The 27,314-nt window shown below is 32.4% G+C and overlaps 3 protein-coding genes across 4 annotated transcripts; 1 reads left to right on the forward strand and 2 right to left on the reverse strand.

Moving 5' to 3' along the window:
- Positions 1-595: 595 nt before the first annotated feature.
- LOC107959260 (tRNA ligase 1) lies at positions 596-16,360 on the reverse strand. Of its 2 annotated transcripts, XM_041093363.1 has the most exons (27): positions 16,039-16,360; positions 15,600-15,944; positions 15,446-15,496; positions 14,899-14,981; positions 14,218-14,317; positions 13,531-13,609; positions 12,892-13,015; positions 12,234-12,340; positions 11,297-11,425; positions 10,521-10,585; positions 10,231-10,380; positions 9,651-9,811; positions 9,496-9,527; positions 8,498-8,676; positions 8,062-8,141; positions 7,613-7,678; positions 7,222-7,511; positions 6,111-6,218; positions 5,372-5,469; positions 4,187-4,247; positions 2,966-3,042; positions 2,813-2,884; positions 2,660-2,736; positions 2,135-2,215; positions 1,733-1,835; positions 1,439-1,597; positions 596-1,349 (listed from the first exon to the last, which is right to left on the reverse strand). In XM_041093363.1, exons 1-27 carry the CDS (start codon positions 16,153-16,155, stop codon positions 957-959), a joined length of 3,387 nt encoding a protein of 1,128 aa, XP_040949297.1. In that variant the 5' UTR covers positions 16,156-16,360; the 3' UTR covers positions 596-956. The 2 variants fall into 2 exon arrangements, with proteins under 2 accessions (XP_040949297.1, XP_040949298.1); XM_041093364.1 differs by lacking the exon at positions 16,039-16,360 and having other exon boundaries at positions 15,446-15,491; positions 15,600-15,729.
- A 1,577-nt stretch (positions 16,361-17,937) lies between these two features.
- On the forward strand, positions 17,938-20,345 carry LOC107961383 (phosphatidylinositol transfer protein 1). Its single transcript, XM_016897527.2, has 10 exons — positions 17,938-18,135; positions 18,231-18,261; positions 18,348-18,496; positions 18,585-18,676; positions 18,773-18,780; positions 18,875-18,946; positions 19,052-19,219; positions 19,371-19,466; positions 19,722-19,844; positions 19,988-20,345. Exons 1-10 carry the CDS (start codon positions 18,116-18,118, stop codon positions 20,084-20,086), a joined length of 858 nt encoding a protein of 285 aa, XP_016753016.2. The 5' UTR covers positions 17,938-18,115; the 3' UTR covers positions 20,087-20,345.
- A 534-nt stretch (positions 20,346-20,879) lies between these two features.
- LOC107959259 (tetraspanin-3) lies at positions 20,880-22,660 on the reverse strand. Its single transcript, XM_016895265.2, has 2 exons — positions 21,972-22,660; positions 20,880-21,367 (listed from the first exon to the last, which is right to left on the reverse strand). Exons 1-2 carry the CDS (start codon positions 22,482-22,484, stop codon positions 21,017-21,019), a joined length of 864 nt encoding a protein of 287 aa, XP_016750754.2. The 5' UTR covers positions 22,485-22,660; the 3' UTR covers positions 20,880-21,016.
- Between the last annotated feature and the right edge of the window lie 4,654 nt (positions 22,661-27,314).

Genomic DNA, 27,314 nt, shown 5'->3' on the forward strand with positions numbered 1-27,314 from the left:
ACAATGACCCCCTCAAAATATAATATAGATATAGATAAAATAAATTAATAACATGTATTGAGTTGAAATGACAAATATTACTAGAACATATGTTTAGTATTCTATAAAAAAAATCTTCAACAATTATTCAATTAAATTGAAATCCAATTAAAGATGATATCAACTCAATAAAACCTTTAAATAACCAATAAATATATATTAGCGACATTTTTAAAAAATATTCCCACGTTCCTCCCTCCTTTCCATGACTAAAAACCTCGACAATGATAAATTTCCATTCCATACATGTCCTGTCATTTATAAATAATGAGTCAATTAAAGCCTCTGGACAGCTTTTTCAATAAAATTATGTAGGTAGGTATATATGTATGTATGTAAAATCAATCGTTTTCAAGCCAATATTTTCCACGATGAAACCATTTACCGTCTGTAACAGAAAGTGGAACGTCCATAGGCATCATATGGCAACATCATTTGAAAATATAATTGCATGTTTATTGATCACGAGAAAGTTAAACACAAATCATTTGAAAACACGATCGTCACAACCTATATAAAAAAAATCATTAACATATATTTATCTAAATAAGTAGTATTTATCGTATTAAAATTTATAAATATATATATTTGTGAGAATAACATAACACAAATAGATGTAAACCACAATCGCACCATTTTTTTCCTATGCCAAATTTGTACATGAATTTACTTGTTATGAACATAAACACTCTCGTGTTATGAACATAAATTTATTAGAAGCCAAAATTCATTTGAACAAAAATGTGGCACTGCACTAGGCCCATTCCCCTTTATTGTGTATCCGCAAAATCTCATGAAATGGAAACTCGGAGTAGGCAATTCTATTTCTTTTCTTGTATACCCAATTTGATCCGATTCCAGCCCAATTCATGAGCAACTCTCATGAGCTAATGTAGAAAGGGTCATATACAGCGTTCTCAGTAAAATTCCACTGTACCTGATACGGTGAGTGGTGGGTTGATTTCAACAACAGTAGCCTTCCCTTCTGAGAGCAATTGCGGTAATGTGTTGGCCTCCTTGGGCGGCACTCCTTCCCCAGTCCATATGGTAACATGGGGCCATTCATTTTTCGACACTATCTTTTCGTCGTCAATGGAACCAAGTTGGGCCTGAAGTGCGGCCATTTTATCAGTGAACAGAAGAGCATTCAGTTCCACAGGAACCTGACGGTGGAGGTATAGACCATAACTAGCCACAGCTGAGACACCATGACTTTTCTTGTGAGCCAGAGTCACATGAGCCTTCCTGAGGAAGTTGTCCATAGGTTTGTCCTCGAGGAATGCTTCAGCTTTGGAGTTCATACCAGACAACTGTTCCATTTAAAGGAATTGTCTCACTCAGATTTCTGTTGAAGAAACTCTGGGAAGTTTTGTGGACAAAAAAGAAAAGAATTGATCACCTTGTTAAGGAGCCCCTGGATTTCTGCAGCAGGCAAGTCGACAGCAGCAAAAACAACAGTTCCAAGCTTCCTCTTCTCAGTACTTGGTATGGTGTAGTCACCCTTTGCTATCTTTCTCAGCTGTTCCGAGACTTGCTGAACTGCAAACTCGAATGGAACCTGACAAGAAACTGCTGTGAGGCGAGCCATAAACTAAGAATTTTTTAAGAAAATAGAAGTGGCGAAAGCCTCCCACTTTCTTATTTTTTGTTTCTGAATGCTAGTAGAAGAAGAGATGATGATAATGATCTTGACCTGAATAGAATTAAGATATTCAGCATTGGCAGATAAAGTGTCCCTTAATTTCTTCTCCCATTTAGCCCACTCCTGTACATATGAACCCTTATTCGACTCCAATCTAAGGAAACAAGAAGAAAAAAGGGGATGTAAATATATCCATCACTAAAAAGTAATAATAGTGCCACCAATAAAAAGCCTATAATAGAAATCGACATGACTATGATCAGTTCAGGGCCCATTTATCGGGAAGCACAATTTTTGCAACCTACATTTATCTTGTCTTTTTTGATCCACTAGTTTTATTCACTGGTATGTTGAAAAAGACTACTCATCGTAGGAAACAATACGTCCTAGAGTTTTAAAAAAAATCATAACTATTTTGAGCAACCGTATAGTTGTATAGACATTTTTACCAACCTTCCATGTCTCTTAGTGTGAAGATTGTATAGATTTAATCCCTCCTCCAGAACTGATATCAAAGAAGCAGGTAGGGGACTCCTGCAGTTGGAACAATATACAATACATTAGTAAAATAAAGAAAGTGAGAAATAAATGTCATTCAGTTCCATTTCATACGATGAGAGAATTTTATCATATATTTGGCAAAGGGAGGGATCACAAAAAAATACTGTAAAGTCAATACTACAGGATAGTACAATCATACAGTTAAAAAGTAGCTGGATAATTACAAATATTTTATTCTTTTCCCTTTTTATTGTTAAAGAGGCTGGTTGCCACCACCTTTACTTTGCCATTGCCTTATTTTTTGTTTTTTAAATCGACTTTTTATCGGTTTCTCTTAAACTTTAAATATATGTCCTTGTTATTAATATTCATTTTATTTCTATCTCCCTCAATCTTTTTAATGGTAGCTTCATTTATTAGAATAAAAAACATCAAATTATTAAAATAGTTAACTAGTATAGGGGCCAATATTCTCACCTGTCAGGTTTCAGCAATGGTATCTTGACAAGAGAGCCAAAACGTTCAACCAATTCATCCTCAAAATATTTGCGACTCTAAATATTTGAGCAGTTGTTAGAAAAGCTTTATGCGACAGAGAACCAAGACCATACTTGGAACAGTATAAAGTACCTTTCCATCATAAAGGTGATAAAACATTAGCATCACATAGCCAACATTTGGAGATGACTTGTCAAGATTACCCTAGAATTTAATGAATTGAGCAAGTGTTAGATAGAAGGTAACAATTGGGAATGTGATGTTTAAAGAAAGGCGATTGAGTACCGGATGATTGTCTCGTTGAAGCACACGAAACATGAAAACAGCTAATGCATCAAGAGCAAATGGATTTGAGTCGGTCCCTGCAAGTTGATAGAGAAACTCAACTAAGGCTGAGATAATTGATGAATAAACATACGTTTCTTGGACTCCCAACTTTTCTAACGAGAGTAAATACAGGGTTATCTTTTGCTGTCAGTGTGCCATGCATATCTGAAACCTCTACAAAATCATCAAACAGGTAATAGCTACCTTCTGAACTCAATGTTGGTTCGATCTTGGATTTGCTTCACTTCAATAACTTGGTTTTGTTTTTCTTCTACTTAAGCTTTAGCTAAATGCCAGTTGGCACCAAAAATAGCCGAATTTGAACTAAAACTAGAATGAGACTTAAAATGACTTACTTTTTGAAAGGTGTCAAGTATTCTTAAGCCTTAGCTAAATACCAATGGACAAAAAAGAGATACAGATGCCTTTCAAGCTTATTCTTTCAAATATTGCAAAAAAAGGTTGAAATCTTATTAGTCAAAACTCTTATGAATATTGGCATAAAAATTAGTCAAATTTAGAACTAAAAGTAGAGTGAGACTTAAAATGACTTGCTTTCCAAAAGGTGTCAAATATTTAGACAAAAATTATAACAACTTAGATGCAGATACTGAAAAGGAAAACAAAAATGGTTTGGCGTCTTATAACTAATTCAAATAGTCAGTCCAGTGAATATAATAATCTTCTAGAACTTTAATTTACTTGTTCTACATAAACCCTTTAGTTTACTTAATCTTATATGCCAAGTATCTTAGGCACCACAATCAGTAATATACATTAGTACAAGTATATTAAGTCAGACTTCTATATACATTTTTCTTAAGGTAAGGGGATTCAACCGAGATGTAACAACATGGCTCAAAAGTGACAGAAACGACTCAAATCTAAAAACTTCGAGACAACCAAAAATGAAGCTTTGTTCTTTTCCTAGGACGGGGAAACTAGCTTATATGTTGAATAACCCAAGACCCAACCCATGCAAAACAACTTGAGTGATAAAATGACTAACTCTAACCCATTTGTTTTCCTTTAGGCCCCAACAAAAGAAACAAGGACAATTTTTAAGACAACCATATGCAGACAAAATATACTAGCAACCAAATGATGAAATGCACCCGGAGGGTTTAACTTTCACAACAAATAAAGGGGGGGGGGGATTATTGGCATAAGATATATAACCTTCAGAATCAGGTATGACTGGAACAGCTGAAGCTCTGGTGCTATGGCACATGTTCTCAATCTGCACATACAAAAAGGACCATGAAAATAATTTTTGTAGAATCCTAAAAACCTAACACTTAGGAAATTATAGCTAAATCAAAAAACAAAATATCCAATACGCTCACACTTTTCAAATTCCAGGCATTTCGGGTCTTTACATCCCTACTTTTTTTTGCAGTGATACAATACTAATAATAAGAAAATCCTTACTATCTCCAGAGTCAAGCATACAGACTATGACAACCCAAAAAGAATTGGAGATTTGTGTCCGCTACTGTTATAAAATATACCTCATGCCAAACTAAATGAACTTCTGAACTAGCTTAAATATGTAGTCAGATCTACAACCTAGTACACAATTCCTATGAAAGATGTTGTAATCAAACCATAACATTCATGCAGCCAATTAGGTTTTGAGAATCTAAAAACTTGATCATTTTCTCATTTCACTACTAGAGGAGGTTTCAGACATGAACTTCTAGTTGGACTGAGATCAAATCAATTTAACCTTAAGTTACTTAAGAGGTAATCATGCTGTTCCAAGCTTACATTCGTCTAGTAGTGAGCAAGAAAGCAAAATCAACCATAACTGTCGAATTGGCTTACTTTACTATTAAAGGCATTCCTATTATATGCACGAGTTCCCATTCCCCTTTTCCCTATGTAAATCTATCATCTCATTATACAAGTACAAAATCCCGTCTAAAATAATTTGAATGGCTATCTTTTCCGTTAAAAGGCATGGATATCATCTACAATATATCCATTTATGACTGATAGTTCTTTTGTCAAATAAAAGACATATCAACATGTAATCACTTTCGCCATACGTACAGAACATATATATGTATATATATATATTTTTTTTTTTGGGGGGGGGGTTTAATCTTTCGAACGATCTGTCAACTTCATCCATATAACCCTTTTGATCATTAAAATAAGAATCAAGATATACCATCACTTGCATATAGGGTATGAATATTCAGTAAAAGTATACGACTTAGTACTTTTGAGTACAGCTCTCAAAAGTTGACAATTTGGTGTACCAATACAGTTACTGTCAGTCTAAACCCTCTTCTTATTTATCTTTTGTTAACTTCATCGAAACAATGCACGGAACATGTCTCAAAAGATGAGAATTACCTGCTTCCAAACTTCCTCATTTGGTGCATTCTTATCTGCAAGAATTATAGAATATGGCTTTTTCCGGCACTCATCAGCTATTTTGGGCCAATATCTTCCTGTTAATACAAAAAAGCATAACCTCAATTACATCAAGTAATTCTTAACAAATCAATAACACACATTACTTTGATCAAACCCCCAAATAAAGCTTCCCTTCCTTTTGAAGCACCAATGTAAAATGTGACAAAAAAAATTCCAACAAGATACCTTGCATATATCAACAATGTTAAAAAAAAAAATTCTAACAATTTAGCTAATTTTTCAAGAAACATTTTGATAGACTGTACAAAAAAAATTGCTTATTACTTTAACCAATAATTGATATACTGATCCCGAACAACCATTGACATACAAAAGTTAATGCTGCCAACACCCCAACCACTCTGCATTATCAGAGAAGAAAGAACAGAGAGAAAGGTCCTAGATAGACATAGGCTGTACTAAACAAATTGCTTATTACTTTAACCAATAATTGATATACTGATCCCGAACAACCATTGACATACAAAAGTTAATGCTGCCAACACCCCAACCACTCTGCATTATCAGAGAAGAAAGAACAGAGAGAAAGGTCCTAGATAGACATAGGCATAAAAAAGTTCAAGAAACTCATGTTAACTAGAGAGGAATGTTTTCGAACCACCAAAGCTTATAAATACGGAAAGCATTATGGGTCAATTTCACAATTATTATATACCTTTGATAAGGTCACCCATCAAACTCTGAACTGGTCGATCATCTCCAAGTCCTCCAGGGGTATTTAATAGTTCTTTGCAAAGTGCAGACTTTGCACAACCAGGTATTCCTGACAATGGTAATCATATTAAGATCAATGCACAGACAAAAATTGAAAATAGTCAAAAGAATAAAATATGAAATCTTGAATCACATATGACAAAATCAATAAATCTTCAATAAAACTTCTTAGGAATTCTATTCAAATAACATATTATGTCAATTAAAATGCCTACGGACACTGAAGAGAGCTTCTAAGCAATTTCTAGCTTTGTGGCAGCTCAGATAAAATTTGAGTTTTTTCCTCCTCTATTGCAACCAAATCACACTATTGCACACATGAACTAAATCATCCACATATTTAGCGACCTATTACCTATCAATAATAACTACTCAACCATGTACATAGGAAACTGGTCAGAACAGTTCCTTATACATTTGTATCAAGCATCAGCAATCCTTTTACAATTTTCAATATCACATTCTTCGAACTTGGTAATTAATGGAAAATTTGAAAATACTCAACCTATTTTACAATACAAATGCAAGAAAATATATATTGAATGTTCTACATTTTAAACTTGAATTCTGGTAACAAAGGGACGAAAGTTCGTATGTTATATAAGTTTTCTTACTAGCATGTTATTTTGAATAAACAATTATAATAAATCATTGATCACAGACAGTCTATAGCAGGGGAAAAAGAAAAGTTCGCCACAAAAATCAGACCCTTGAGTAAACCAAAAGGACTCTGGAAGGTACAAAAGACAATCTTAGTTTATTTTCTAAAAAATTCGTCTGGACTGCATGAACCACTAAGTTGAGCCTAAGAATGCACTTTTTGACGAGTGTTAAGGAATTCCAGGATCCTATGATCTATTCTAAAAAAACCTTTTGCCTTCAACAACATAAAGTCCCAACTTTTAGCAACAAAAAGAGAAATATCATAAAACTCAGATATTAAGGCACCAAATTAGTGGGCTTCAATGGATGCGAACTGCATCAATAACAGTAGAAGTATTATCAACAAGAAAGAGAAGTGGGGCTACAGCCAATTGGAAAATTCATATTACCTGGGAAAAATACAATCAAACCCTCCGTTTTCTGAATAGTGTCCTTGACTGAGGGGCTAAGACTTGCTGGTGCTTCCTCCCGTTCTGTCGCAAGATCACCCTCTTCATCCATGCCTCCTTCAACAACTGCCAAGAAATCTTCAGTCTTTACCAAGTTCCCAGCAGATCCAATTAGTGCCTGATTCTCTGGACTGCGTTTTGCATACTGTTCAAGAAATGGCTCAGCTTCAGAAAGGTATATTGCTGATGATAATTGCCTGTTTCCACATTTCCTTCGAATGTACACAGCCCTGGAATTAAGGCTGGAAATGTAAACAAAATCCAAAGGGACGTACTAGAGAATGAAAAATGAAATCACATCCAAGAACACAAAATTATACTTTCACATTACCATTCATCAAGCATCTTGCTGAGTTCTCTCTGCTTTCCTGCTGAAGTGCCCCAAATCTTCATTTGCCTAAATACCAGAAAGGGATAAGTTTTCCATAAATGAGCTTAACTGAAGTCCACTATACAGATTTTATGGATTTACTTGAGGATTCAAAAATGAAAACATCATGAGAAGAAAAACTTTGTAGCTTATATATGTCTGTATATCACCAGAAAAAACGAACAGTTCATAACATGCTAGAAATTAGAGAGGCGGCCAGAAAGCTAATGCTTAACATGGGAGAACGAGACTGTGAGAGAGAGATGCCTCAACATCTGAGCACGATTACCATCTAAAACCAAGAACCAATGCCTCCTACATATCATTATACAACTCCCCCCAATTTTTTGCTACTTACTTTCACTAAATAGTATAGCATCACACTATTTAACTTTCCTTTCAAACCTTACCTAAGGTAGTAAGCCCTGTAAGCAGCTGGACCATCCTTGAAAAGAATCGACAACCCATTGCGGATCAGAAATGTTCTCAACTGGTAAGGGCAAAGCAGGATGAAAATCAGACTCTCAAGGAGTATCACATGAAAATTACTAATTGGGAGAACTGGAAAATTAAAACCAAGTAATAAATCAAACTTTCTTGAAACAAATGTTCATCCCCTAGCAATTCATCTCTCATACAAATAATACAGCAGAAACACCTTGCTCTGATAACCATTACATAGTATTACTATGTCGCGAGCAAAACAAAAAAAACAGAATTAGAACAGAGGAACACTTCACAATGCTTAAAAGGCTAAAGGATCATTGCAGAAGGCCAAATCATAACCCCCTATCCCTTTAATAATTAAAGGGAAGCTCATCGAATGAAGAGATTCATAAACTATACCTTATATGTAAGAAACTTCAGTTTAATCATTAGATTTGCATCTTCATTAATGGCTAAACCATCTATTGTGGATGTGCTACTTCCATTATTTACATGCCCTACTATATCATTGTTGCTTTTTGCAATTCCAGCAGCTCGTTCCTTGTTTGCCTTGAACAAATTAACATCAACAAAAAAACCTAAGAGAAAACAGAGAGCATGAGAATAACTAATTTTTTTCTAACTTAGGGTAGTTTTCTTCAATGCTTTTAAAGGAAAGAAGGAATGGAAAGTAACATCATCACACAGGTAAAAGAATAACATCAACATATAAGTCAATTCAATAATTTGCTACCATGCTGTTCTTGGCCCTCACTGTAACTTTCCCAAAATACATAGCCATTTTTCTCAATTATTTTGGTTTTTTCCACCATTGAAAGCCAATACATTTCTAGGATTCCCATGGTAAACAAGTATATCATTCAGGTGAAGACTAACAACAAAAAGGTTTACAACAAAGTCAATCAAATTCCACCCCTTGTCTTACCATCAGTCTGTTTCATGTTACCATTGCACAATTAGAGATGAAAATATTTTAACTGATCAATCAATTTCTGGTTTAGGTTTCCTGAACTGCATAATACTATTCACTTTATCAATAGAGTAGTTCTTCCAATAATAAGATTGTCAAGCAATCCTCTATGAATAAAAATTTTAACCCTAATCATGTAAACTGTTACTCAGCCTTTTTTTTCTGCAGACAGAACATATAGGTACCATTATCATATGAGCTGAAGTTGCAAAAATTATTTTATTTTTAGGCAACTTGCAAGAAATAACATATATTACAAACAGAAGGAAAAGCTCATGAAGCATGGAGACAAGATGTAGCAAAATGCTCCAAAAATTACAATCAAATTCTCCTCAATTTCGGGAGCACCAAATACTCACAATCATGTTCCTAAAGACTTCAACGTGAATCTATCATTTAAAATGGTATCTAGATCAATTATCTTTACCTCGATAAAGAGGCCACAATCCTGGCTTGTGCCTGAAACATTCCAATTTTTTGCTCAATAAGAAAATGCAAAGGAACATGAATTTTAAAGTTCCCATGCAAAAGAACAGAAAAAAGGATGCCCATAAATAAGGAAATTAAGGATTAAAGAAATACCTCATCTCCTTTTGATAACGCCTAAATCCCGAGTCACTATGGACATGAATGACCATTTTATAGAAAAGGTTGTCACTTGACATAGATTCAGCTTTGTGGAAGTTATGATAACATTTGAATGCAGCTGGAAAACGTTTTTCTTTCATCAAACGAATCATTTCCTGGATTAAAAAAATCAAATTATTATTTTGCTTGTAAATTATACCTGGAAGCACGATATGAAAACCAAAATTCAATGGATGAAGTAAGCTAAATTGGCTACTCAAAGGGAATGCTTGCTGCCACCACAAGAGGCAGAACCATAGGGCTTCAATTTCTGCTAGGTCGGTTCCTAAACAAAGATGGTAACAGTATTTTGCTGCTCTTTCACATAGATAACAAAATATGAAGGGAACATGACATATGGGCCACTTTTAGCTCAAGTTTATTGGTTTGCTTCATTGCAGGTTTTAGGCTGTTTAGTGTTGACTATTGGGTGAAGTAACTAAATATAGGAGGTTATTCAGGGTTCAATTTGAGGTAGGTTGAATATGCACAAGCTGTACATGTGGAAGAAAGGGAGAGCAGAGAGCAGCCTAACCTGCAACTTAGCAGTTGAATAATCAGCAGGATGAGCTTGCAAAAATTTTGTAAGTACAGATCTGTCTGCATTTCTTGAATGTGAATCACACCAGTCTGAATGATCAGGACAAAAGGAAGAACCAACTTTTTGAAGGAGGGCCTTTATTTGCTGCAGTGGTGATTTCAAGAAAAAAAAAAGATTCACAACAAAAAAAATCCTAATTGATAAGAATTTATTTAATCAAAAGTGTGAAAAAAATAAAAACAGAATACAAAGTACAGCATTTGATTAAGGAAATTCCATGTCACCTGTTTTTCATCCAACCTATTTGCAGCACAAATTTCCCTTAGACTTGGTCCCAAATCCATGCCAGCTGCAAGAAGCAGGGAAATTCCATAATTCAAAAGCAGGACTAAGTAGTTTTGACCAAAGAGATACACGTCTTTTAACAACCAAAGTAATAAACTACTTATCCATCCATGATGAAACAGAAAACTCAACTAAAGGGGGGGAGAAAGAGACATTCATGTAACCATACAAAGAATCAATAAAAAAATGCAAGGAATGACACCACAGTTAAGAATAATAGTCCGTAGGTTTTACTAGAAGCTAAGGAATCAAGAAATGAAGGAACAGCCCCTATGAAGAATGCTTATGTAGGCATACATAAGGGTGTACGTAAAATCAGGGTTTAGACCAGTTGGTTCATACAACCACCTTTACGACGTGGCATCTTGCATGCCTGAGGTTAATTCCAGCACTAACAACCCGTTCTCTATCCCCAGGATACAGCCTCCTTGTACCAAAAAAGGGTAAGGCCGTCACAGTGATTGCACTTTTTGACGAGGTATTAAACCATTTGGTTGAAGCATATCAGTCATCACTCATTATTCGCTTTCTAGATAGTTCAGTCTGCTTCTAACTATAAACCAAGATGTCCTTCTCTTCTGAATGTATTAAAGAGTGGTTTTTTTTTTTTTTTGAAAAGAAAGGAAAGGGGATAAAAGACATAGATATCTTTGCAAGAGAGTTACTTGAGCAACAAAGAACATAAACAAAATGCATGAGAATTACAGCATCATACCTCCGTCAGCAGATGGGGGAGGGTGATCTTTCAAGACCTCCTCCATATGTTTTGAGCTCTCATGACTTACAATACGAGCAACAAGACCCTCCAAGATTTCTCCCTGCACTGTAATATGATCTTTTGAACCTGCAAGTCAATAAAATAGGGATTGAATATTGCTCAAATGCTTCACAATAAAATCATTTGAAGTTACAAGAGAAAAGAACTCCAACATGGAATCCTATAACACTGCACCAACTTTTGAGTATGCTAAAAAGAAAATTTTGAAGAACGTAAACAAAGGTACTATTTAGCATACGCTAGGCGATAAGACTCCATATTACCCCGGATAAATGTACAAAAATATGCTCACCTCAGTTAAGTAAGCCACAATTTTGAAAAAAAGAAAATCTATAACAAAGAAATTCTAGGTATCATGTCTAGAAATCTTGAAGTATATGATCATTTAATAACAATAAAGAGTTCATCACCTGCTTAATGTGTTTTAATGATCAACTGTTGCATGATTAAGCAAAAGTCATCATTACATACTAGCCCATAGCAAACAAAGAAATTAAAGGGATATACTTAAGTCAAACATGCCCTCCCTACGCATTTTACCTTATGACTACATATAGTACATTAATTACCATCTATTCCTTCACCCTACTTTCTCATTTCAATACTCCCTCAGGGTGGTAACCAATGGCCTTGATCCATATAACGTGGAATTAATTGTTGATATGATTCTTTGATAGTAAGAGAGAGAGAGAGAGAGAGAGAGAGAGAGAGAGAGAGAGAGAGAGAGGAGCCTGTTGCTGCCATTTTTGAAACTATTAGGATCACCCAAGTAAAGTTTTTGTAACTGGCAATATTCCCGGTATAATTGGTTTAGTTGAAGAAACAGAATGAATTGACCAGCTAACTGAAAGACATTTTAAGTGAAAAACTCTACCAGGTGCAGATATATCTGCAACTTCATCAAGAGCCCTACATACAGAAGTCGCCGTTCCTTCTTCACATAACAGATCATAAGCAGCAAAAAACGATGTAACTGACTTCCTACATTTATAGAAGAATAATCAGAACCTGTAACTTGCAGTTTCATAATTTACATGCATGTAAGAACAGAACGTGTTAAATGAGGGAGGCCAAAATCAAGAAATTATATTTAAAAATAATAAGCAAGAAATGCATTTGTACAAAGAATAAGTGCAGCAACGAAAAAAAAGATGCTGAAGAATGGAAAATAAACTGGTAATGGCACAAATTAACCACAGTTGATTGAAGAACTTAGCAATGAGCCATGTTAAGAAACTCTAAACTTTCAGGTCAACCAATATTGTGAAAGGGAACAAGGAAAGAAATGCCATTTATAACAAAGCACATAAAATAATTCATTCCAACAATGATGAGTAAAACTTTGATATAAACAAGTCTCCAATAACCACATAGACAAAATAGAACTGAAATACCAGCATAAATATCTGATCCTCTGTTAACACTATGAAGAACCTCTTGAGACCATAAATTTTAGGACATGACATCTAGATCTAATACAATTAATCAAACCACTTTTTGAATTATGGTATTATAAAATCCTATGCCATCACCTTGTTGAGAACAACCATACATGATTAGTCGGTAGACGCCATTTACGACAAAAAGCAATCACTTCAGGAGTGGAGTAGAACTTTGGCTTTCCATTGCCCAATTCGGTGACGGCTGTTACTACAGCTGAAGGAAGCAATAGCATGTAAACATCAGCATAATGCAAACAATTTTAAATTATGGTGCATACTAAGAAAGATAGTTACATCACAAACCATATAAAATAATTTTTGAACTCGTAAAAACGAAACAAAAACCAGCATTGGCCCTCGCATTTCATTAACCAAGCTGAAAAGGCCATGTTGTTCTGACTTCTTTTGTCATTTTTCTTGAAGTACCCATGTCTAACACCATGTCCGACCCATATCAAAATATGGCCAAATTCCAAAAACTTGAAAAGCTGAACATACATGTGTCAGACACATACAAATTCAACACTCACAGCCAAGTCCTAAGTAACATATGGGAAATAAATATCCCTATGGCCCCCTTATCATCTGACAATACTAGTAGAGACTCTACATATTAATAAGAAAGTATATTACTTTTTCTTACTAACGCTTAAAGTAATTTCTTGATCATCAAGAAAATTAGATTGACATCTAGTTAAAAACTTCAATAATAAGAGACAAACACTTAACCATAGTCTTCTCGAGGGCGCTGTCCATGGTCTCCAAGAACTGCAGTTACCAACTCCATTGATATGCAAATACGATTCCGCTGGAAAATATTGAAGATAATAAAACTGTCAATTAAGAAGTCAAGATAAATTTTAATAACCATTGAAATTGAAATTGGTAGAATAAAGAGAACTGGACAACCAAAAGAGAATGGTGCCCTAGAATACCTTTTTGCAGCAGAAAAATGCTATGAAAGAGTGAAATTCAATCAAGCATCAAATGCACTTAAATTGCAACTTACCATATATTAAAGCAACCACATATAATCAGTTCTTTGATATTCATTTCAGTTTTTAATGTATGAGAAACAAGCCCCAAATTGAAAGGCATACAAATAAGAAGTTACTACGTTTTGCCTGTCTAACATCTAATAAATCAAACAAAAACAAGTTCATAACATATTGCTTCTCCAACATCTGATTAATCGATAATCACTTTTAAATTAAACCATCACCACATCATCAACTTCCACTGCATTAGCAATATGTATATAGATATATGCAAACTAAAAGCTGAAATAGCATGCAGAAGATAGATAGAGATAAAGCAGACTCTAATTGGGCAGAATAATATGAATTAATATAATTTTCATTTTGCAGATTTCCTTTGCACTTTATGCTCATCCACACTAGTTACTTAGAATGCTACCTCAATGAAATCATTGAATTGCGCTTGCTTCTCTCCAGCTTTACTTCCCCAAGCCTCATGAAACATGCGCCCAAGAACAAAAACACCGACAGCAGTGTAACTGCAGCATAAGAGTAAATCTATAAGCTGAAAAGAACAGAAGAAACCATAACAACAAGGGAGAAAAATAATATGCAGATTTTACTCAAGAAAAGACCTCCAGGGGCCCAGGCACTAATTTCTGCTGCTTCAAGATGATAGATGCCCCCCCCTTTACCAAGGAGCTGACATCTGGCACCTATGCTAAGCATGCATTTTTCTAAAGGAGAGAAACACCTAAAAAGCACTCTCATTGACACATCCTAGCATGCAATTTTTATGTTTGAATAAATTGTACGTTGCAAAATGGGGCATGCCTATCTCTCTGCAATCTATATTATAACTAATACTTTCTCTTTTTCAGCAATACATCGTGCATGAAATTCTGATTTTTACACTACATCACAAGTAATTACTGATAAAGAGAGAGAGAAAAAACAAAGTATATATACCTCAAACGTGTAACAATACCACACCCACTGGTTAATGAAATATCTAGAGTATGTGCTTAAAATCATTAAATAAGAAAAACAAAAGAAAGAACAACAAATTAAATTTAAAATTAAGAGACAGAGAAGAGGATCCAAGATTGTTTGAGCATACATATTTCCAAAGCTGTTTTTAGCATATGCTCCACCCTCATTGCCCGCATACATAAAAAGAGATCCAGAGTGTTTAAGTGAAACCTGCAGAAGTTTGAAATGTATAAGAAATACAAACTTATACGCTTTTCAGCATAAAGGATTAAAATCTAACTTCCCATTTAGTTGTTACTTTCTACGTTCTTTTTGCTTTTGGAAAATTTGAAACTAAAATCTTATGAATATACAATGTGAAATTAATTTAATATAGAACAATATAGTTAGTATACGTACATCTATAAGCATTTGCGCACTTTAAAACAAAATACCATATATAATTGTACTTTGTTTCTACTCTTTTCATTTCCATTTTAGTAGCTTTCCAGGGAAGCAGCAAAATTAACACAAAGAAGAACTTAAAACAAACCATCTTAAAGTTATTATGTCAATGGCCTTTTTGAAATGATCTACGAAACCGTAAAAGCTAAAAGAAGCTTAAAGAACTTTACAACTATTCTCTTCTCTTTTTTTTTCCCCAAACAAAGATTAAAAAGTAGCGTGTTCCATACCTCCAAAGTAGCCAAACCTTTTGACACCATCTCGATCATCCGTATCCTAATCTAAACACATTATATATCAATAATCAAAAGTAATAAACAGAGAAAGAAAATCAAATTGTTCCGTTATCCAGAAAGAGGGAAAAATTTTAAATAAACAGTCTACCTCTTGATCAGACTTTTCGTTTTCGAATTTCGGATAAAAAGTAGCTCTGATTTGTGCAAGTGAATAAGTCGAATTATCAACTTTGAAATTTTCTAACAAATTAGGCTTTAAAAAAATTCTACTCAAATCAACATTGTTCTTCTCGGTTTGAACATCAGCGGCAGAAGCGGCATTGGATCCAGCCACGGTTCCATAGGACTTCGGCTTCCAAACTTGTCCGTCAGAGATACTCAAACCACCGAGCTTGGAAGTAACAGCTTCATCGACCGATGCGGAAGCAGATGTAACCGGGTTCGGCTTTGTCTTCGGTTGCCATTTTTGTTCTCTATTTCCAGAGCCCCTTCGCTGTATCAAAAAATTCAAAACATAAACTTATTTGCAGCAAAAGAGGGAAAAGAAACACTTTCTCACAATTAAATTCTAAAGAAAGTTATATTACCTGTTTTTGGGACATGGCTAGAGTAGAAAAGTAGCGAGAGCGAGAGAAAGGAAAAAGAGTGGATTTATGAGGAAAGGAGTGGGATAGAGTGCAGAGAAATCTCCGCGATGCCGACATTCAATATTTGGAAAATGGGTGTTTTTGTTAAATATATTAAGCGTAAGCCTAAGCCTGGCGCAAGCTATTCAGTTGCACCAATTTCTCTAGAAACAGCTCTTGAATAATATCAGGACTGAGTCACCCGTTGAACCGGGGAGAGGTGGAGGTGAAGTAGGGTTGATTTGGTGTGTCGCTGGCACACTGTTATTTGTGGGCATCCATCGTAAACTGTTCTCCAGGTTTTTATCATAAAATAAGTTAATTGCACAAACATCCAAAATATGACCGATTAATGTTATATAAATTAGTTCATTTTATTACTAAGTTGGATCATTTAAATTACTAAATGAACATAATTTAAAATAAAATTGAAGAAAAATGAATGTTTTGAAAAATTGAGTTTTAAAATTTTTGGAATTTTTATGACATAATAATTGATATATCACATACAATATGAGATAAATTGAGACATGAGTGAACATAAAAATCATTCTATTAAATTAAATAATTATGATAAATCATATAAAATAGGTCAAATTTTATTATTAGATCTTATACTTTTTGTAAGTAGCGGATTTAGTATTTATATTTTAATTTGATCATTTTAGTTTATGTACTTTTAGAATTTAAAATTTTTAATCCTGATTAAATGGTAATTATTAAATTTATTAAGTTATGTTATTTTCAAAATGTGATGCATCAAACATATTATTCATGTGTTATACTATGTCAACTTGTTATTTTCACATATTAACCCACAGAAAAAATAGCTAATAGATTTAATGACTATGTTTGTATTTAGATTGAAATTTCAAAAAAAATTTAAAAAGTATATAGCAACCAAGAATGATTTTGTTAGACTAAATTTATAAATTTATGCATAATAAAAGATTAATAGTAGAATTTAAACAAATAAACTTAACTACTACTATTTAGTTAAGACTAAAATTAAAAAAATTAAAAAATTAAAATTAATCAAATTAAAATATAAATATTAAATTCACAACTTACACAAAATACAAAATTTAACATATAAAATGTATCGCAATATAAAAAGTTACATAAAACATGATATCACATATAATATGTCAAAATATACATATGGCCAATTTTTAATATGTGAAAAACATATTATTTTTTGAAAAAAAAAAGGAAAATGGACATAACAAAGCCTTGTTGAATATGTGATTAATTGACACAAAACACAAGCGATTGAAATTAATCAAAACAAATAACATGAGCAGGGCTAGGCATCAAAATATACATCAAACTAATTATTATCGTGTAAAAGTCAAACAATAATATAAATACATATATGTAATTAACCGTTAACGTTTAAAAAATAGATAAGGTGACAATACTTAAAATACATGTAAAAATATTAATTAACTCCTAATATAAATTTTTCTTAAAAGACCATAATTACACATTTTAAAATCTTTAATCACATGGTTGGTTTGACTTAAAAAATAGCCATCCTCAATGTTGGATTAAGCTATCCATGCATTGGGATATTATCTAATTCAACCATTATAAAAGTATGTAAATGAACTATTTTTATTTAACAATTAAATAAATTTAAACATTTTGTTTTAATATTATCTAACTTGAGTTTGAACTTCATTTGACTTAATTATTAGGAATATTAAAGGGTAATCCATCTCTAAAAAAAGTCAAACGCCAAAAAAGAAAAAAAAGAAAAAAAGTGAATGGTCGTGTTTCCCTTTGTTTTCATCTTAAAATTAGAAAAATTCCAAACCGGAAAATAAAAAGGGCAATGACAACGTAATTTGGAGATGACCAGTTGTCGACGCCACAATTCATTTGTCTTTCTCAACCTAAACCCTTTATCTTCCTCTAATTATAACTTACCTTCACCACCTGCCTGTTTCTCCAAGAAAAAAAACCCTTCTAGTTTCCTTCTTTCTTCTTTGAATCTACCTGCAGCTTGCCAAGGAGATTGACAATTGAAGAGAACATGGTTCAAGTCAAGGAATTGTATGCTTTTTCCAAACACGGGTTCTCTCTTTAGCTTGTTTGTATTTTTTTCATTAACTAATGATTTTTATTTTCTGTGTGGGGGTAACTTGAAGTCGAATTGTCATGCCTATGTCTTTAGAAGAGGTAACTTTTAGCTAAAAAGTTTCAAAATTCATGATTCAAATAAGACACTCTTTTTTTTCCTTCATTGATCTGCGTTTGATTTGCAGTATCGGGTAGCTCAAACATTCATGGTATTGAAGATGCAACAGCAAAGTACAAATGAGGCTGAAGGTGTTGAAGTATTGGAGAATAAAGGTTTTGAAGATGATGTATATGGAAAAGGTCAATATACTTCTAAACTCTACCGTTTGCAAAGGTAATTTCTTGTTCCGCTTGCTACTTAAGGGTGTTTAATTTTCACATTTGTTCGTTAAGATGATACATTGTGTTCTTAATTTATATAGCAAAGCACCTTCTTGGCTTACAACTTTAGCACCGAAAGATGCCCTCATCATGCAAGAAGAATCTTGGAATGCATATCCAAGATGTAAAACAGGTGTACAATTGTCTTCTTTTTATTTTCCTCGAGTTCATTGTATAAGTTGTATTAACATTCTTCTGTTGTTTGCAAAATGGATATCATATTTCTCAGTGATCAAGGTAATTATTCTTGTTTTCTTCAGATTCTTTTTTTGAAAAAAGAAATATTATGGTTTTCTCTCAAAGCATGCTCATAGGTCTCAAATTCTTGTAGTGCCCATACTTTGCCAAGCTTAGCGTCACAATTGAGACTATCCATCTCGAAGACAATGGGAAATCCGAAAATGTAAGTTCCTTTGAAAGTCATATTAATTAGGTTTCTCGTTTGTTTGAAATTTTGTTATTAGGTCCTCCTCTCCACCCCAAATTCTAATATCAGGTTTGCAAACAGGTGCATGGATTAAATAAAGAACAATTGGCAGCTAGACAGGTAGAATTCGTTGATATCACTATGCCTACAACAGATTACTGGAGTTATGCTGTTGGAAATGGCAATTTTGACTTCTCCGCATTCAAATCCGAAAAAACTGGTCGTGGTCCACTTTTGGAAGGATGGCAGGTTGGTATAATTGTGTATAAGCAAAATCTTCAGTCTCATGGAACAATAATGTATCTAATTAATTGAATCTTTCTGGTGATATCTAATTACTTGTTACATCTTAAACCAAATTTAGTTTGTCAATAATTACATGTTATATCAATATTTACAGGAAAATTGCAACCCAGTAATGACGGCATATAAATTGGTTACAATAAAGGCACCATACTGGGGTTTTGGTGGTAAACTTGAACAAGCTTTGCTAGCGGTAAAACTTCTTAGACTTTTAATCTTTAGATGTACTGTAATTGGTGAATTTGAAAAAGTAATCATAATTTTGGCACATAAGCATGTCAATCTAGTTTATATCATTTTATTAGAAAACCATTGAAGGAAAATCAACCGTAGGAAACAAAAGGCAAGGAACTAAAAATAGACATTTTGTGATATTAAAAATTGGTTCGGATATTTATCTCGCTCACTTATATTCAAAGCTGTTAGCAATTTTATATCATGCATGTAGGGTGAAAGAGCTCTCTTCGTGGAAAGTCACCGGAATTGCTTTGGTTGGATTGATGAATGGTATGGTATGACAGTGGAACAATTGAGTGAACTTGAAGAACAAGGAGATTGCTTACTAAATCAGGTAAGATTCCTCAAATTTTTGGTCTTCTACCTAAGCAAGTATGGCCTCCATCAATGATTTTGGTGTGCCGTTTCTTTTCACTTTTAAAATCTTTTCATGTGGAGTTTCGCTGGATTTAATTTCTATCCTTTGCGTTATAACAGAAAATTAGCAAGCCACTTTTGCTGACAGACACTGAAGATCATGAGTCAAAGTTCACCGATAATAGCAAAACACATCTACAGCAAGGGGTAAAGACATGATTCTGAAGCAAATTACAGTGTTTCTTTGTTGAGCGATACACAAAGGATTGAAGAGCAACCATATACAAAAACCCCAAACCGAAGTTTCAAATATTGTAATGGGGATAAACATTGAATTGTCGTTCTTTACATTTTCCCAAGAGTTTTTCGTTAGGTTTCAACAGAATTTATTTCATGGGTAGTTATTTTATCCCTTGTCAGTAGAGAAAAAAAACTTCACAAGTGAATTTAAAATGATACCAAATATTTTTTTTAATTATTATTTTATTATACACTAAAAACAAATGACAACTCATCCACTTGTGAAGTTTTTTTTACTTTACTAATTAATAATGTATAGGATAATAATCTTTATTTGATTCGTAATTTTTGCTCGCCATAGAAATTATGCTTGTATCAAAATATAAAAAACCATTATCTTGTTCAATTTTAATCATGCGATGGTTGAAAAGTACAATTTTTTTTATGCCACTTGATGAATCGTACCACATACTTGCTTACATATTTGCATGCAATATTGTCTTCCATCACAAAGTTGTAGAGACACTACTACAGATCATTGAATTCAAATTAATAAAATCTAAACAGTTGAAAGTAGGCTCTTTTCTTTTACTAACAATAATCCAATTTTGTTTTAGCAAATCCAAAACTTTGAATGGCAGATTCGAATGGCTTCTTTCCTGCTATGTTATGTGGACTTTCTTTGATGTGCTCATATTCGATATTTTGTATGCAACACATTAAAAATGAGAGATTGGTGCAAGGAGAATGGAATACCACGAAAACCAAGATATACAGAAAGCCACTCTTAAAACAAAACCAAATTCAAGTTCATTTGTCAAACCGACCATAAAATGGATCCAAAACCTAAAACATACATACAAACATATCTTCTGAATAAAAGCGATGGCCTCCATTACCATTAGGTTTCTATAACTGAATCCTACTAGGTTGTGCTTTTGTCATCCTTGCCTCGCCATAAGGTTCATCATTATCGATCCTCTTATTGTTTCTGAAAGCGGCACAGCCGATGACATAGAAGATGACGAGTAGGATAAGGACAACTATGTTGATCACCGAGACCTTCCTCCAGCTCTTCTTGAGGCTGTCCAGCACCCCTGCCTTGCAGGAATCGCATTGATAGCACAATTGCTGTTGGTCATTGCTCCATCGAGGGCAGTCGGTGTCGGTTCCGAGTCCGACCGTACCTCCTTCTATGTTCCATAGCGTCTCGTTGACGTAAACAAAGCCGCAGTCTGTGGGGGGCTTGCAGCAACCAGACTAGAAAACCATGGTGAGATGGAATAGTAGGGAATAATGCTTTTTCATTGCACTGGTTTTCTATTTGGATGGCATATGGTGAGGTGCGTTTGAGTATCCTAATCTCACTGAAGCTCTTATTTTAAATTAAGATTATCTCTGTTTAAGCTTTAATTCAAATTAAATAAATTTATTATTTAATTCGAGAAATTGATTTCAACGAGTAACGTATTATTCGCAGAAGATCCAACAACATATAAAGCAACAAAAAATAAATGAATGATGTCCTCACCCGCCAAACTCTGCCAAAACCCACACACACTTATGCTATCATTAAGTCTTATTTAATTTCATTTCAGTAGCATTTATTAAGATTCTTTAAATATTTCTATGGCATTTTAGTTTCTACGTACTCTTTATGATTTACTAATTTAAGAAAAATAAATTAAATATACTTTTAAAGTAACAAAATAAAAGAAATTATGATTTTAAGTATCTTTTTTATCTTTAGTTTTATAAAATAATTCTACTTAATGTAATTTTCTAAATAAAAATTTAACATGTTGAATATACCAAATGTCATGAGTATCTCAAAGCCGAAGAAGAAAGAGGAAAAATATCAAACCTGGATAGGGCTGAGCTTCCTCATAGAAAACATTTCAAAACTTTCAGGGACGCCATTAAAGCTTCTTCCCATCTTGCTACAAACTTTAGAATCCCTAAGACAAGACCTAATGTTAGCCCAGTAGTCGTCATCCACCACTCGGTCTTTGAGCCACCCCGAGTAGTCCCGCAAGTAATACTCCAAATAACCTTTGTTCATCACCGGGCGACCAGACCCTTTATCAGTCACCGCGTAGGCAAAGATTATGAACCCGACGAGCGCAGCGATGATGAAGAACATGGCGAAGAGGTAAAGCCACATCAAGAACGTGTTCCTATAACAGGCGCCGGTGAAACCCGCCAAGGAAACCACCATGATTGCGGCTCCGATGACTATCAATGGCCACTGTAAGAACTTGAGACAATCGGTGTTGTTGGCTCTGCTGCTTAGCCATATTCCGCCACCCAGGATTACTGCTGATAACAAAAATGTTAAGAAGTTTAGTAACCCTATCAAATGATTGCTGGCCCTCATTTCTTTGCTTCTGATTTGATCTCTTTGGTAGTGTAACCTGTTTCTTTTACAGTTTTTTTTATTTATTTTGCGTAGTATTTTGGGTCTTCTTCTTTACTGAGAGAAGAAGCTGCTTAGAAGCTAATCCAGTGATTTGAATTTGTTCGATGCAGGCGTTTCTATTTCACATGCCTAGAAGTTAATGTTATTACAAGCAACGCGGTAGCTTTAGAATTTCACAAGTGCATTAGTTTAAAATTACAATTAAACCCTTGGGTATATTTTGGTCGAAGCACTCTTACGATTATATTTACATAAAGATTTTTTTTTTTGAGATTTTTAAAATGTCATAAATTTAAAATATTAAATTTTTTAATTATATTATTTGGGTAAATAATTAATTTAGAAAATATAGGTTATTAAAATTTTATAAATTAAAAATAATTATATTAAAAATAAATAATATAAAAAGTATTCAATTTGGATATTATTATTGTAATAGGCCAAATTAGCTCGGGCTCACAAAAAAATATTCAAACTAAAATAATAAAATAAAGTCCAAGTTCAGTACAAAATTATATCATTTGGCCCGATAGGGATGACCCATTACTTGAAAATGTTGAAGGTCCATCTATAAGCTTATGGAAACATAATCTTTAAGGATATGCAATATTAGATATGATATGCCATCTTAGAAGATATGATTTTGTAATCTTAGAGATTTAATTTGTAGATACCCTTTAATCTTAGCCGTTGATGTAATTGATCTGTACCGTTGGATTTGGGGAGGCTCAACTATAAATAGAGGCCTCTCCCTTCATTGTAAATGGCTAGAGTTAGGAGTAATATAATAATTCTTAAGAGTATTCACTCAAATTTCTCTCTCTTGTGTTCTTATTTTCTGTGATTTGTTCTTATTTTGTTGATATGTGTATAATTTATTTATTGATTTGTATATTGTTGACTTCAAATATCTTTTTCCCTTATTATTCATTTTCTAAATTCATTGTTTTCAAATTTGTTTACATATTATTTTGCCTTATTTTTTTATACTCTTTGTTTTAAATTCATTGGTTTTCGATTATTGATGCTATTTAATCCTCTATTTGTTATTTTAGTTTTTTTACTATTAAATTAACTATTTTAGTATTATTAATACTATTATGTGGCATCATTAATCTTGTATCATTATTATTTACTTTTTATGCCTTTAAATTTCAAATTTTGTTATATATGCATGTATACATACATACGTTTTATAATATATACATATACGTACACATTTTTTTAATTTTTATAAATATATATATACACATACTTTTATATATTTTCTATGTTTCATAATTTTATATACATACTTATATTTTTTTACATATTAAAATATGTATATTTATATATTTTTTTATTTTTTATTTTTTATAATTCACATACATATATATTTTTCTTATATACATATATATATTTTTATATTTTATAATTTTTATCTATTTTCTTTGTTATTATTATTGCTTTACTTGATGTTTGTTTATTTATTTATTCACATGAACGTTATTATCATTATTATATTCTTTAAATGCTTCGGTTTTATTTGTTTATTTACTTGATATTGTGTATACATGATTGATTTGTTTTTTTATTTATCTTTTCATTATTATTATTATTATTGTTGTTGTTGTTGTTGTTGTTCTTGATCATGCTATTTATATTTACATTATCACAATTGTTACTCCATTATATAATTTTTACCTAAATTCGTATAAAGAGAAAATTTTGAAAAATAAGGGCAATACTAGGTATTTGGAATCTTCGAAAGGATTGAGCCCTAACGTATTGGGTTTCAACTCTTTCGTTGAATCTAAATAATCAAGAATGCTCTTTAATCAAAACATAAATAAAAAGCTCATTATCGGGAATTTAATACGTTGTGTCCTAACGCATTGGATGTGACACGTTGATTTCTCGAGATAAAGATTTTTCTAAAAAATAATAAAAGCAATATTCAACGTTTAGAATATTGAGAAATTGTGCCCTAATGTATTGGACTGCGATTTCTTCATCTGACTTAAACAATTGAATATCCTTTTAAATTTTATTGCACGAGTCTTTTGGACAAATTCATTTTTGAGGAGGTGAAATATCATGCCCTAACTCATTGGGTGTGACATTTTCTCTCTCCGAAATGAGAGAGTCTTAATGGGTAACTTGTTTTATATAAATTTTCACAAAGGATCGTATTTTAAATCTCTTCAAAATTTTCAATTCTCAACATTAAGACACTAATTAATCAACTAGGTACCAAATTTTTTTTGGCGTTACGAGGGTGCTAATCCTTCCTCGTACGTAACCGACTCCCGAATCTGTTTTTTTCTGAATTTCGCAGACCAAAAGCATTGTTTTAATAAATCTAAATCGTTTATTAAAAACAACCGTTTTATGAGGTGACCCGATCACACCTCATCAAAAAAAGATTGGTGGCGGCTCCCACATTCGTTTTCATTTTTCAAAACACAAGTCAACCCTGTTTTATCAAAATATGGTTTCGACAATTATATTTAAAAATTTTATAAATGATTTTAATAAAATAAAATTAAAAAAATACATATCATAATTAAATAAATTTATTTTTTTAAATTTATTTTTTTTGTAAATTACGATAAATTTTAAAAAACCATCTATTTAGGGCTATTAAAACTCTCTCTCGAAACTACTCACGAATTTTTTAAACTTAAAAATTATATACAATTTAAATCTCTCCAACAAATTTTTCATCCAAATACCCCCTTAATTTTTTTTTGATATTTTTATATTCATTTTATTGTTTATATACTAATAGTGTCGTTTTGACTGAAAAATTAACAGCAGAAGCAAAAAAGTTAAACGGTGTTATTTTTGGATTATCTGATATATTGGTTGGGTGCTTTTTTTAAGCTTGCTAACTTGGTTAGATTAATATTTAATTAAATACTAAATATAACAATAGTTTCATTTTTTTAAAGCATAAAGATTTATTTGTTTCTTTAATTTTATAAAAGAGTTATTTTACTCCCTTATTTAATTTTTTGTTTTTTTAGCCCTTTAATCTATCAAATCTCCTTAAAATGGGATAGAAAAATTAACAAATTGTAGATGTTGCATACATGCGTATTGCTATATGTATATCACATTAGCAATTAATAAATTTTTTAAAATTAAAAATATTTATAATTTTATTATAATTTTAATTTTTAAAATAATTTTTTGAATTTTTCTAAAATTTTAAAAAATTAATTAATTAATTATATGGTATCCACAACAACAGCAAAATTAATAAATATTAACTGTTTAATCATTTTTTGATAATTTAATAAATGGTATACTTTTAAGGACTAAAAAAATTACATAAAAGACTAAAGTGACTTTTTCTATATATTTGGAGGGCCAATAAAACAATCTACGTTTATTTTGATTATAAAAGATCTATTGACTTTGTAGATAACTTGTGATGTAGATTGAGTGAAAGCTAGTAATGACTTACGAAAGAAACGTTAGGGAGTTGCTAGGAAATTGCTTCAAGGATCCCATCCCGTGTGAAGAAAATGGTGATTTGAAACTTAAAATGATGTATTGTTTGATTCTTAATTTTTCTTCTAAAATTTTTTTTCTGTATATGCTTTTACTTTTTTGTATTAATTTCAGTTCGAATGCTTTGAATATTAAGATTGAATTAGGAAGTAGTTATAGGATATAAAAAATAATTAATAATTGATATGAATATGTTTTTTTTTTTTAAAAATTGTATCCATACAAGTATATGAGTGTCACAGATGGATGTTTATAAGAAGGTTACAATTAGGAGAATATTACTAAAAAGGTAGAGATCAATTTCCATATATACTCTACTCACATGGAAGTGAAAAATAGAATCCTAGTTTCATTGGTACTATTCGTAATTCGAGGACTTTTGCATTTTGGTTAGAAATAGGAGGGGGTTACTTGGAAGTATGAGAAAGTTGGAGGGTAGACTTACAAAAGGTGGCAGTTTGGACGGTTAAGATTCGGATGCTATTTGAATGAGCAAAACAAAAAGCTGATCTGAATAAATACAACGTCATATGGTCATCAGATGACGCGGTGGACCCCTTTCCAAACCTACCCAACTAATATTGTTTAAAAGGCATTGCAACTCGTAGTGATAAATATTTGTTCTCAATAAAGCTTAATAACCCCCATGATATATGGGTGTAGAATTAAGATAACTGAAGAAAACTCTGAAATTATTTAAAAATATTTTTTCATTGCTAAAACGGCATGCCCTTTCTTGAACTGGAAAGCGAAAAGTAAAACAGTAAAAACAACCCAGATCTACAAAAACAAAATTTAATAAATAAAATTTGAAGGCCCATTAGTTTCTTAAGCCCACTCTAAAGTGTCAACAAAAACTAAAAAAGAAATCCATAAATTCCAAAATCCAAAGTTCATTAAGCAATAAACATTTGTTAAATGTTTAGATTTGCGAATTATCTCTTTCCCTAATCGGGAAAAAAAATTAAAATTGTAGTAATGGTTAGATTTTGGGTCACTCGTTTAACACACAAATCTTTAATCTGATTGATTTAAATTAATTTTTATTATAAATAAATTAAATCTTAAATCATTTTGAGTAATTTTAAGAAAAAAACACTCTCTTCAGGAGGCATATGAAGAAAAAAGGAAATTCTTCATGCTGGTCAATTCTGTTTTTATTTTCCAAGTAGTAAAGATATTTAGAATGAAATGATGAATCAATTTTTCGATCATAATCTGAAATCGCTATTTCCACCATCCTTAACTGTATATATGTAGCATAAGTAACCAAATTAACAGAAACTTCAA

Source organism: Gossypium hirsutum, chromosome D05 (assembly GCF_007990345.1).
Source record: "Gossypium hirsutum isolate 1008001.06 chromosome D05, Gossypium_hirsutum_v2.1, whole genome shotgun sequence".
NCBI lineage: Eukaryota > Viridiplantae > Streptophyta > Magnoliopsida > Malvales > Malvaceae > Gossypium > Gossypium hirsutum.